This window comes from Glandiceps talaboti, chromosome 12 (assembly GCF_964340395.1).
Source record: "Glandiceps talaboti chromosome 12, keGlaTala1.1, whole genome shotgun sequence".
Taxonomy (NCBI): Eukaryota; Metazoa; Hemichordata; class Enteropneusta; family Spengelidae; genus Glandiceps; species Glandiceps talaboti.
The window spans coordinates 19248008-19262400 of NC_135560.1; the positions used below are offsets into that span (position 1 = coordinate 19248008).

The 14393-nt window shown below is 31.3% G+C and overlaps 1 protein-coding gene across 1 annotated transcript in view; it reads left to right on the forward strand.

Moving 5' to 3' along the window:
• Nucleotides 1–14393, forward strand: part of LOC144443302 (sodium/calcium exchanger 1-like) — an 81638-nt gene that overhangs the window by 36598 nt on the left and 30647 nt on the right. Inside the window, exons 4-5 of the mRNA XM_078132741.1 lie at nt 10126–10170; nt 12182–12277. Coding sequence (XP_077988867.1) covers nt 10126–10170; nt 12182–12277 — 141 coding nt within the window. The remainder of the gene's footprint in view (nt 1–10125; nt 10171–12181; nt 12278–14393) is intronic.

The window sequence follows — 14393 nt, forward strand, 5'->3', positions numbered from 1 at the left end:
TGGCAGATATGCGATATTAAAAATCAATGCAATTTATATAAATAATCTTGCTGTGTGATATTCAAAATGTTAATTCTTTATGACTGATTGGTGACTGAAATGGTTGCTGACACACACACACACACACACACACACACACACACACACACACACACACACACACATACACACAGACACATATACACATACACACACAGACACATACACACACAGACATACACATATATTCCATCTAGGACTTAAAACGATTTATAAGTTTAAAACTTGAAAATATATCATAAATTTTAAATAGTAGTTCAATACTTTATTTCAAGTAAGATTCCTATCACTATTTGTTTGAGACATACTAAAATATAGTTGCTATGGTAATTTGGTTATAAATGATAGCCTATCCTGGTATGTATTAAGATCCAGTCTGAGAGAGTGGACCAATCCGATTTGTTTAATTCTACAATGGACATCATGTTCATGTTATTTTTCCTACAGTTCAAAAAATCCTTTAATTAATAATGAATCTATAATAGTTACAGCCATATTTCAATTCTCCTTTAAGCTTAGATGTTTTAAATCCATCTAAATCTATATTCACCAATATAAAATACCACCAACATTGGAGTGTGAAAATAAGGTTGAAACAGTAGACATTTTGTATCTATGACAAATCTTGATCTATTTAGATTCAACAATATGTTCATCTTGAGGTTAGACTTTCCATTATGCTGTGAATGTAAAAAAGAATATTACTCCAACAATCATACTTACACACAGTAATGCAGGCTTAGAAATGAAACCATTATGTCAGTTTTCAAGTGAAAAATGACTGTTTTGAAAATATGAGTGCACCTGTTCGTAAGGGTAATACATAAAATGTCCACTGTGATTAAAGGACAGGTCTTTCAAAGATGCTTTTTAACTACTTTCATAGAATCAATCTGTCCAAATATCCACATTGTGTACATGCTTCATTTGCTGTATATGATTCTTGCCTAAATTGTCTATACATGTCTATTAGCTATATATGAATGTTGAAATTGTCTATACATGTCTATTTGTTGTATATGGTTCTGCCTAAATTATCTATACATGTCTATTTGCTGTATATGATTCTTGCCTAAATTGTCTATACATGTCTATTTGCTATATATGAATCCTGTCTAAATTATCTATACATGTTTAAATGGTCTATACATGTCTATCTGCTATATATGAATCCTGTCTAAATTATCTATACATGTCTAAAATTGTCTATGCATGTCTATCTGCTATATATGAATCCTGTCTATTCCATTGTCTATACATCCTCTGTTTTTATACATGTGCACTGCTTAGGTGGCCAATCCAAATCTAATCTTTGGAAAAGGAAGTGGATGTAAAACCTTTTCTGTGTTCAGTAGATTGATGGAGAAGGAATGAAGTTGATGAAGTGATGAAGGCCATTATTGTCTACATATGTAGATTACAAAGCCAGATAGATAGATAGCTATAGATAGAGAGAGCTACAGGAAAGTCACAGACATGTAATAACAACTTGAGTCCAGGAAAAAATTGCTAATCAATTTATTCTACTGAACAGTGAACAATTTTGATCTAAAGAAAAATGTTGTGATGTACCCGACACATGATTTGTTGCCATAGCAACAAAATATCCCTTCCAGATGTTGATGTTAGGGGCATTGCACAGACACACGAACATTCTGGAGACAACGATAATTTTCTCTCCAATTCAATTTGTTACATGTGTCTATAGATTTCTAATTTAATTGTTGACTTAATGGTCCATAAGCATGTTACACAGAGACTCAAAGTACACTTTTTCTGAATTTAGATGAGCTAAAAGTTGTTATTATAATAAGTTTGTTCCCAGCATTACATTAAGAGCGGATTCTTTTGATATTAAAATTACTAAATTGGTAATCAAAATTCTACACCTTTGTTACTTTTTTGAAAACAAATTAATGTATTTTGTGGTTTAGGGAAATATGTCCATGTTGAAATATAGATTTGATGTGCTTTAAGCTGAACTACATTATAATGTATAAATTAGTTTCCATTTCAAGAAACAAATAGATTTAATTGTTTATATGTCGAGATTGTATTTTGGTAACATTTCCGAGGCACAAAGCACATTATTACATGTATAATATACTTTGTTCTTGAAAATTAAAGTTTTAGAATTTTGTTCAAGGAAACTCCAACATATTTTTGGGGTAAAATCAAGAAAAAATATCAGGGGTTGTCATGCAAATTTGTGAAGTAGAGGTCAAAATAATCTTAAAGTTGACTTATTCCAGATTCCAAAATGGCCGCTGATGTTGAATACTGTACTATTCGACTGGGTGGGGAAGATAAAAGATTGTCTATTTCCTTGAAGAAAATAATATAATGAATTGTCAAAACAAACAAACAAACAAACAAACAAAAGTGCTGTCGAGGCACATTCTGCCATTAAATATTCAACTATGTAATCGTGTCAATAAACATGAGGTGGATCAATGTTTGATAGCTTATAAATACTTCACAATGTCATTTTATTTAGGCCAGTGAAATTATGCATTCAGTGACGGTCTTTTATTTTAAGACTGAAAAGAATATTACAGATAATTGTCTTCCTGCAGTGTCTTCACATTTTATTGGAGGAAACAAAAATATTGAGCACTGATCTAGTATTGTCATTGTATTTAGGTGAACGAATTATACTAATCCAGGATTACCATTTTGACTTCTTTGAACGGCACTGTCTGAAGTGAAATGTCATTGCAATGACCAGTGATAAAATTATCGTTGTGGTAGCAGCGGCCATTTTGTTCATTTTTTCAGTTCTTTAAAAACAGAAATATTGAACTAGGAGTACACAAAGAGTCAAAATTCATCTTCATTCAAAATGATTTGAAATAAGCTTATTTTTAGTATAATGGAAGTGATATGAAGCCTTACATCATTTTGAGAACATTCCATCCTTAATGATCAATTTAAAAATACTATTCTTCCATTGATTTCTAATAAAAAAATAAAACTTGCCTGCAATTATTTGAATCATAAAATTTTAACAGTACCCAGATATCCCAAAGCGTAGGAGTTGATTTATAGACAAAAGTTGATGATAGAAAATGATAGTTGGTTCATGGTTCCAAGAATCAGCAGGGCAATAAAATAGAGTTACTTTGAAATGGTAAATTAGAGACAAATGTGACAATTTGATCCTTCTGCTAATCCATAATGGTTATGCAATGAATATTAATAACAACCCTGATCAAGGTCTGTAGTAGACAGATCGAAATGTCACATTTGTGTCTAATTTACTAATCCAAAGTAACTTTATTTTACTGGCCAAAAGTTGATGGATAAAATCTAAAGTAGTACATAGAGTAGGAAATCAAATTGCATGATATGCATAAAGTGTGTTATCATAAACAGATATAAAGTATATTTAGTAGAGATGGTGAAATATTGTATAGTAGTTTTGTATATGTATCTTATTAAAAGCTTGTTTAGCTACATTTAAAAAAATGAAAAATTCCTATAGGAAATCATTAATATAGAAATTACTAGATGAAAATACCTTGGAGGTTGGTATGTAATTGGATGTAAGGTGGCTGTGATTGGATCATCTATATAAAGCGAGGACAGAGACCATATTAAACAAGTTATTAAACTTATAAATATGAAATATGAGGAATACTGCAGGGCTGAAATTTGTGATGGATTGATAAATATTAAGAGATGCAACTCTGTTTTCACTAGGTTAAAGAAATGTAATAGTTACAACTTATATTTTAAACCTCATTACAAAATGATTTAATATTTGGATTAATTTGAAAAGTTTGATATTTTAATTTTTCTATCGGTCAGTTTCATATGAAAATGTTCAACTATATTTGACATGTAGGCTTGACATGTTTGTTCACATTTTGGTAAGAAATAAATTATGTTAAGTTTGACAAAATTCTTTTCATAGTTATTTTGAAAACATTGTATTTAAAAATTGTTATTCAAGATTGACTGTCGACTAGATCATGTTTTGAAGTTCACCGTTTTCCTTTTTTTTTTCTTTTTTTTTGTATTTAAAAGATTTTTATTGGAGTATAAAAAGTTATACATAACACTAACAGGTTTTTAGAGTATCTGGATATTACACAAACATGATTTCTTTACTGAAATTCAAACTTAGTTTAATATTGGGTCTTGGACAATGTGTTTTAGATAACTTCCCCATTTCTTTATGTGTGAGTTGAGCTTATGTCTCCTATTTACAATATTATACTCAATTTTCTGTATTGATTGTACATATTTCTTATATGCTCTAAAGTCAAATGTCTTTTTCTTATAATGGCAGATGTGGAGATATCTCTTGCCAAACAGTATAAGAAAATTTACAAGACATGATAAAGTTGAATCTCCAAAGATTATTTTCCAATCTTTTGGTCTACTGTGCAAATATAATTTTCTGCCCCATAGCAGTCATTCCTCAGCCCAAACCATCACAGTATTGAGGACCGAGGAACTCCTTTATTTTGCATATATTCCCAATCTACCTTTTGTCCATCCTCTCCATATTATTGCTCCACATACAAAATGCCAATATTTGCAAATTCAGGATAAAATACTGTTTTTACCTGCAATTAAGATATCCGTGTTATTCCAGATGAATGTTTTCTTTGCGGTTACCTCATTTCCCCTGGGGGGCATCTCTATGCTAAGATTAGACCATGCTTTGAACATGCCATAGAAAAAACCTGGAATTTTTTGGTCTAGCAAATCTATGTCAAAATTACATTGCAATAATAACCTCATTCCCCCTACTGACTTTAAAATTCTAGGTAAAAATAATTTCCAAGGGTGGTTTATGGTTTCATCACAGTATCTCTTGATCCAGTTAATTCTCACTGCTTTGTACATGGTAAATATATCAGGCATGCCTAGTTTGTATTCCTTTAAAATAGACACCGTAAGCTAATGTGTTGCAAAGTTGCATGTCTTCAATTAACGATACAAGAACTTTGAAATTATCATGAATGTAAAACGTACATTCCTTAATTTACATTTCAAACAGAGTTGTGATGAATGGTTCAATAACACAGAATAAATAATGAGAATTTTGTTTCATTTTTTTTGGATGCTATTAAAATGGTAAAATGTTAACAATAAAAAAATGTCCTTCTATTTCCATGTACACTTGCATGCCTTTGTCTCATCCATAGTCACTTTTTTTTGAAAGTGAGGTTTACCACATGACAAGAAGGCTTACTTTCAGTGGAGTTGATATTTTTTTGATGTGTATAAGTACACGTTAAAATATGTATATGTTATTTGCCAAATACTGTTCTATATCTTGCTGCAAGAGGTCATTTTTATGGTAATAATGGTGATGTTAAATCGACACAAAAATCTCCCTTTTTCTTAGTAAATATAGACAATTTAGTTTCGAATGAAAAGCTCAGAACAGATCAGTTTAAGTAATATACCAAGTATAAGTATTAGATTTCATGTCGTGACTATAACCTGTGATTGTACTTTTTACTCTAAAGCCAAAAATAGCATCAAACAAACAATATATAAAAGCAAAAGAAAGTACATTACATTGTATATGGTGAGATTAAATGGATCAGATTTGGTACTCATATGAGTAAGTGCATTATAGCGTGTATATATAAGTATGTCCTGTGACAGTAAATGTACAAAACTCACACAAGTGTCATCTTGTATTTTTTGTAGATATTGTCAGAAACAAAAAACTTGCCCTTTCACAAAAAAAAGGCCTATAAAATGGATTTTGTGAGGTGATAATAAAGTGCAATTTAACCCAAACATGTTAGGTTAACTTCTAGTGGTATGTGTTTTCAAAACTTTTGTCACTAATACATCTGACCCAGTTCAGTGCTATATAATGTAAATAGAAGTATTCTTTTTATACTAAAGACCTGGCTAAAAAGTGACCCTTATTCTTTTTATACTCTCGGTTAAAAAGTGACCCCTTATGTTATTAGGTTTTAATAGATCAGTCATCAAAGAGGCATTTTTGAATTTTCAAATGAAAAGATCGTCAACTTTGCATTTGATGGTCAATATTATAAACATTAATGAAAAAATGTACAAAGGTGATGTTTTATCAAAAGCTAAGAGTATACCGACACTAAAAGGTAAAATAGATGTATTACCAGTCATCGTCAAGGGCTATTTGTTTCAATGGTTAAGTTTTGACAAAGTTTAATATAAGAAAGGGAACATGTTATCAAAAGATAAACTTGGTCAAGTTTTACAGCAGTTGTTCCCTAAAAATATGCCAAAATTTGTTTTATCATTTCATTCTAAGGTTTCCCCTACTTGATAACTTAGGTTTTATTATAACTATGGTGAAAATATTGAAATTTAGTAATTTTTACTTAATGATAAAAGTTTGTTTACTAAGGATGTAAAATAAATGTGCAGAGAATAAAAACTATGGTAAACTTCTCACACTAGTATTGCAGGAATACAGGTAGTGCCAGTAGTGAACAAAGACAACTGACTACTTTTCAATTTGTTGTAATCTATTTTAATCAGAAATTTGTGTTTAAAAATTCTTTGTTTATCAGATAAATTCATGGATTTCCTTCATACGTATTACTAACCACTTTTTCAATTTTACTTGCTACTTTTAAAATTAGCTACATCCCTGTGCATTTTTTTATGTGATCAGTAAAATGACAGAGGAATTCAAAAACGTTCATCTTCTTTTACTGCCCTATCACATAAAGATGATAATGATAATAAAATGAATATATGAATACTTTTTTTTAAAAAGCCAAACGAATTTATAGAACAAAAAAAGAAAAATGCAGTAGTTTTCATCCACAAGTGAAATCAGGTTGAAGCCATAAAAGGTGGAAGTTGCTGAGGTAGAAAATATGAACTCTTTTCATGAATGTCAGAAACAACGTACTGTTATTGATCATTTTAATCAAATTTAGTTTTCATTACTAAATTGGTTTTCTTATACATGAACATGTTGAAATCTATCCAAGATATTTCATTCTGCAAAACTCCCGATTGGAACGCTGACATTAACTGGGAAGACCCATCCACAAGTTTGTCAAATGTCAATCAAACATTTTTTAAAAAGAGGTCATAAAAGTACAGAAAACTGAAGTTGAAAATTGCTTCATGCTTTTTATCAGTCAGAGAGAATATTGATTTTTTAGTGTCAATTTCATATAAGAAATTGAAAAACATCGCAAGAATAATGTTGAAAGAGAGGTATTGTGTTAGTATTACAAGCAATTATGCAAATCACACTGAAAATGTTTATCGTTGCTGGGCGACAACATAAGACGTTCTCATGAGCACGTCACTCCAATAAGCTGTTCATGTAGGACTGTGATTTGGAGTCTGGAATGTAATTTGTATCAGTCTGATGTTCTATAACTGAGGAGGTTTACAGGTTTTGTAATATTTGCCGTGGTTACCTAGTTTTAACTGAACTTGATGAGGAGAGGGGACATGATAATATTTTATTACCTAGATAAAACGTTGACTTAGAAACAGTTTTCTTTTATTCCATTGTGTGGGTGAATACTTGAATATATTTATCACAAGTTCTAGATGAACAATGGCAGCCATTTTGTAGGAATTAGTCTCCTTTGAAATTTATGTCTCAAGTTTTTCAATTGAGCTAATTTTGTAAAAATGGAGATGACAAAAAAATGAATCGCAAGATTTAAAAAAAAAAAAATGTCTTTACTTGAGTTTGAATCTTAAACATTGTGTCTTTGGACTATGAGGCATTATCTAAAAGTGAAAATAACATTATGGTTTTTAGGAAATATATTGAATTGATGTCAAAAAAAAGTTTTACTTTGTCAACAAAATTGAGGGTATAGATGACATTTGACTCAATAAATATCTCCTTTGGATATCTGAACTGGATGACATTTGATAAATATATATATATTAGTCAGTTTTTGTTTAAAAAATTTAATAAAAAATGAGTTTTTTGTCCTTAATTATTGTAGCATTTGATACTTAATTGTAAAGCCTGAACTCTGACACTCGGCATGAATTCTATAGTCAACTATAGAATCTTAAATGTTTCTAATTCATTGCACATTTTACGGAAGTAAGATGTACAGTACACATCTACAGTAAAACGTTCTGAAATGTGTCATCTTGGTGTTTTTAATACATGGACAATCGCCGCTAATAGAGTTGTGCTACAAGTACACTCATTCCTTAAAGTGGTTTTCTTCATGATTATTTGATGCCCAGTTTGTGATATTTCTAAAAGTGAAACGTTGATCAGAGATAGCAAGCAAGAAGATTGAGTCTTGCACTGTATAATTCAAACCTGTGTGATTAATTCATGGTGTTTGCTTCAGTATATTAAAGTCATGATGAATGATAGCGAATGTGGTAAATGACCCTTATGTTAAAGGAGGGCATTTAATACTGTACACAGCCTATATTCTTGTTGATTCATTAAATACACAGTACTGCATTGTAGTAGCAAGATATTGATTTGTAAAAACACATCATTCCTTGACCTTTGACCCCTAATGACATCACAGAGGTTGCAAATTATACAAGAAGAGGGTCTGAGAACCTAAAGTCTCACAAAATGAAAAAGAGAATGTTAGGATTCAGTTTCAAAATACACGATATTCAATTTTTAAAGAAAATAAGTTCTGATTTTTAGTACAATAGTTTGATGTCTAGCAGTTATTTGAGGTGTAGACAAATTGTAAGTTAATAACATCTAGATTTGGTAGGAGCTTGATAGAAGAATATTGATAATGCCAACATCTAGAGTATAGTCATCCTAAAGGCAATGAAATATAGATGAATAACTTACATACTTTGACTCTTCCGTGGTTGCAAACCATCAACTATATATCTTGTATTGACACTGTATTGTATTTCCTTGTGTATTGTAAGAAAACATAGCCATGTAAGAAATTTTAGGAAATCTGTTGTAGCAGCTTTGTGAAAATTTAAGAAAATTTAGGAAATCTCTTGTAGTAGCTTTGTAAAAAGATTTCAAGACTTTGTAGATATACAAATTGATATATAGTTTATAGACGTTTCATTTGATACCTGGCTATATAGGTGTAGACATACATAATGAACCCAGAGTCTATGAACATTCCTTCTCATATAGCCAAGTAGTTTTCTTTATGTTCAGTCTCTTCATGCCATATACACTGTATCAAAAGGTCATTTTATTTTCACAATGTAATTAACTTTGAACGAGAAATGGGGACACTAAATTGTGACATCAAGATGCAACATTTATAGTCGGCGTGGATGCAATCTCATAGTAATGAAAGCACCACGTAACAAAGTGTCTTGAATACAAACAAATGTAGAATTTTCTTAATTTAGAATACAAGCAAATATATGCAATACTGTGGCTCTTAATAGAAGAATATTACGAGTGTTGGATATTGATTTTTTGGAATAAGCCTAAGGGAAATTAAAGGTATGGGAATGGATAGGTTATTAAAAAAGGTACTCAGTAGATTAGAATACAAGGACTTCTATTAATATGATAGTGTGTGACAGTCATCAAGAATTCATTTTTTGATAAATATGTAATAATCTGCAGAAATAGTAATGATTGATTGTGACAATTTATTTGTTGTAAAAGTTTCAATATAAGAATGACATTTGTTAGATCATGTACTTCACCAAATTTGATGAAATTCATGTTCTGTAATCTCAAGAAATTTGCAATTAAATGGACTTAATTTTAGTTACAGTTAGAGCTGATATTACAGCAGTGAAAGGGGTATTAAGAAATGGGATCTGTAATGTGTATCAATATGCCTTATCAGAAAAAAAAATTATGATTTGAAGTCGTAAATGTTGACATATGATACAGCACGGAGGTGTGAATCCAGTGAAGTAGATACTAATGGCCGAAAAAGAGATCTGCCCTTTTAGGAGAATTTACGGTTTCTAAGATCTGTTTCGTCATTTTATTCTAAATATGGTAATGTCAACAGAATGCAGATCACAGGCTGTATGTAAATTCTTGTTGATGGTGATATGAGTATATATCCTTACTCAATGAATTCTGTCGGTTGTTTATCAAGAAACGTAAATAAAAAATGATGTTTCAAAGTTGTTTTTTTTCTCTTTTTGATTTCATAGTTCATCAAATTTGAAAAGTATCCAAGAAGACATAGGCAATGATATGTAAGTATGGTTGGTTTTGTCATTATTTTCATCTGATCAAATCCATTTTAGATAATTTTTTATGACAAAAAATGTTGTAACATACTATTGATGAAGGCAGTGTGTCTTTACTTGTCATTCTGTATGTAGAGACTTTAGTCATTGACATTCTAAATGTGTCCATTGTTGGTGGTAAGTCCAATGAATAATACTAATAGTGAATCAAGAAGGAAATGTGCAGGAATTTGATAAGTACTGGTACATGTACTACCCATCATGCATCAGGACAGGCAAATAATACACTTTCATTTCTACATCCAATAGTTTGTGACTTCAATAGTAGCATACTAATTGTAGTAATAGTTTGATGAAAAGAAAATCATAAAATTTAGTCTTTTTGAGTTTGCAAGATATAAGTTTTTAAAAAAGGGGGAAAAAAGATGTTCAAGGTACTTCTGTATGCATAAATGTCTTGAAATCTAATCTCTATGCTACAGGTGGTTGAAATAGTTCTATTAGTACCACTCTCTAGCTCTTTACTTTTAATTAATATACAACTTGACAGAGAACAAAATATGACCCTAACTTTCCCCCAATGGTAGAGGTATTCTTTATTATATTTGCCTACTGAGTATCTTTATTTGTATATTTCTTTGTGATTTTGTAACAAAATATGTAGTTATTACTATCAGTATATCCTTTACATTTATACATTGTTGCAATCTCAAATTGTCCACAACAATTCGTCCACTAAGGTTCACTGCCATAAAAAAAAACATGGCTGCCTCTGTTTCTCTGTTTGTTTCACTTCTCCATGGTTACCAATGTGCTTGAGCCAATCAAAGAAGGCCACCTTTGTTTGTATATGTCAACATGAATTTTCCCTTTATTAAATTAGTGAATTTTTTTTTCTTGATCAAATTGAATGTACTTAGTTTTATGCAACATTGAAAGGCCTATTCTGAAGAATACCGTACTTTTGCACTGGAGAGAGAGAAAAATCATTGTACAAATAGAGTTTGTTCAAAGTGACATAGGTTGAAAGTTATATCCATTGCCCAGAGGACTGTTGTAGCATCCTTTATGGAAGACTCGATGATAAGAATGAACATTTCCTGAGACAAAGAGATGCTTGAAGCATTAAATTCTAACTGTTTCTGTAAAACTGTTTTACATTAATCAGGCCTTTCTTGACTAGAGCACAATGAGGGAGGGTTTAAGCCATCCATTTACTATTCATTGTGGGTTAGTTTGCATGTAACAGTGTTTTCCAAGGAAGGATTTAAATGCTATTTCAGTACTGTTGTATAAAGAGATTTGGTAAAATGGCCTTGATTGTAAACAATGTGTTAACAACAAGAGGACTTTGATTATATGAATATTTATTTAAAAAGGATTTCCAATATTTTTGGATATTGGGATGTGGGTTTGAACTGTGGATCAGATATTGGAGTATGGGGTTTAAAGTTGTTCAGATATGGAAGGCTCCAGGAGATGTGGAGGAGGCTGGGTGACAGAGTAGTTTGGTCGGCATATCAATTAACCCCAAGGATAGTGATGTGTGGGAAGGGGATACGGATTGAATGTTGATCAGAGTATGATGGGGATAGGGGTTCAAATCTGCACATGTATGGACGTGTTGGGAATCACTGTGTGTGTGTGTGGGGGGGGGGTGTTGAGTAATATCGGTAGGGAATGGGAAGTGGGGAAAGTTTCAAAGCAGTATATTAGAATAACTAGGAATGAGGTTGATATTGGTTCAAATGTGTTGGAATCTGAGGTGAGAATCAAAATTGTTTTGGATATTATTATTAAAAAATTTAGTGAAAATGTTTTTGAAACATAGAATGGTGATCCAAGGCAGTTTCAATGTGTTCTGTTGGCTTGCATTTGATGAACTACATGTCACCCTCCCCCCCACCCCTCCCCTCAATTATAATAAATCATGATGATAATATACACATAATAACACATGATGACGTAACAGGTATGATATTAACACTTTTTACAACATTTATTTTTGTTACATTAGGTATCTTCGGGATCTGGAATCAGGAACACTGCAGCCAAATCATCGGCCCAAAGTTATAGCACCTGTAGAAGAAAAACAGTCATTTGCAAGAGCCAGGTAATATTTGAATAATTTTGATTTTGGTGAGATTTCCAAAGGATTTTACAGGCTCAATTGGAATTGTCTACTTGAGTACAAGCTTACATCTAGTCGGTTTTAACTGTATAATCCTAATATTTTATACATGTACATATGCACCCATGCTTTTCAGTTCATCAATTTTCGTATGAAACAGTCACTGAATGGTATCTGCTTTGGGACACAACTATAAAAACAAATCAGATCTTAACATATCTTAGCCTAGAAAGGAAATTTGTCAATGGGTGTTTTGATGTCATCAAATTTGAGCTTTCAAATGTTTGGTAGAAAAGACAAAATTTAGAGACTAGATTACAGCATGTGAGATTGAGAACAGTGAGAGAGATCGACAGAAATATGGTAAAATTTACAGGAATCTTGAACCATGATTTGCATGCAAAACTGGAGAGTTAAAATTGCATTCATTTGGTAACTTTCACCAAACTATACTTAAATTTGCACTATAAAGTTCAAACTATTGTTGGGAAGTTTTTGCTAAAAAATCCTCTGACTTGCACATATTTGTAAAAAGTTTTGAACTGTATGTAGTCTATTGCTTTATATTCCCTGTGTCGTAACATAAAAATTCTTATCTACTTCTGTAATGTACCAGTAGTTCCTCCAGCATACACTGCAAAGCTTGCAATCTTAATTTCGATTGTTATGTGTTTGCCATGTTATACTCCATATTGTTGTTATCTTTATAGTTATCAGAAAGAAATCAAATATTTATTCTGATTTATCATTTATTCAAAATGCAGTGAAATGCAAATACAGGCCAGCATTATAATTTAATCTAACTTGTCCAGGAGCATTTTTGGTTTCTAGAATTACCATTATAGTAAAATGAACATTTCTCAAATTACACTTTGTATAAATATATCGCATCAAATAAGCCTAACAGGTGTCAGCCTCACTTTATGTCACCAAATTGAATGTATGGTTTAATAACTTTTATGCCCCATTCAGGAAAAGTATCAAATTTCAAATTTGTGTCTGCATGACTGAGAGAAGTTTATCCTACAGTAAAATATGTTCAGTCATTGTAGTCTAGACAGTATCAGTACTTGTATTTGGCATTCGACAATTTGATTGTGATTTGCAGTTTGTAAAATCAGAGATCTAAAAAAAAAGAAACTTTTTCTTACAAATAAATGCAAGTAATCAGGTGTTTAATACTAGTATTTGTTGCATCTGAAGCCTAAATATCAAGGTTCACACTTTTTAAAAAAATTATTACACATTTGAAACCGAGTCTGTGAAAAAAGTCAAATAGTTTCTTTTATGCATCTTTTTTTTCCTTTTTTTTCCAATAAGAAACGCTCCCCTTGTATTTGATAGTTTTGTCTGAAAGCACACAGAAAAGTAGTTTCTGCCAAATTGCCTGTAGAATGATTGCATAAATTGTGTCATCTGTTCTTGTATATGTCTCTGTATGTTGTCCAACATGTTTGTTGTGTCTGTTTTACTAACCACAAGTTATAGTCTTTCTTAGGGCAGACACTTTACTAGTCCGCACTGCCAACAGCACTATCATATGTCATATTATGCACAAATGTAGACCAATAACAACTTATAGAATTCTGAAATCTGACCGCCATCTTGTTTTCATCCTCTGTTCATCTGCGGCACTTCGACTCACAACAGGAACAGGTAATTCTTGTGTTCATCATGTCATCATGTTGATTACCAATCATCTGATTCAATCATATTAATTTATTATCATTTTTGTGTTTTGTGCAGTTTGTTTGTTTGTTTCTCTTTCCACTACACTCCACAGCATTGCAACATGCAAAGTGACACACTTTTTTCATATTCAAAATTTTTCATTTATTGATAGAATATTTTTTGATGGGGATTTTACTTTTGCACTGTTTGGAATGGTGGCACATTTTAAAGCTCTGTGAAGCAGAGTAATATATCATTTCAGTACTTTTTCATTTTGCACCTTTTTTTTCTATCTGTCAATGAAATGTTTCTACCATACAAACAACAATTGAATTGTACATAACAACGCATATTAATGTATTTGTTGTCCAACCAACCATACTTCTAAACTTCCAAACCTCTATATTTGCCTAGTCAGACCCTTTCA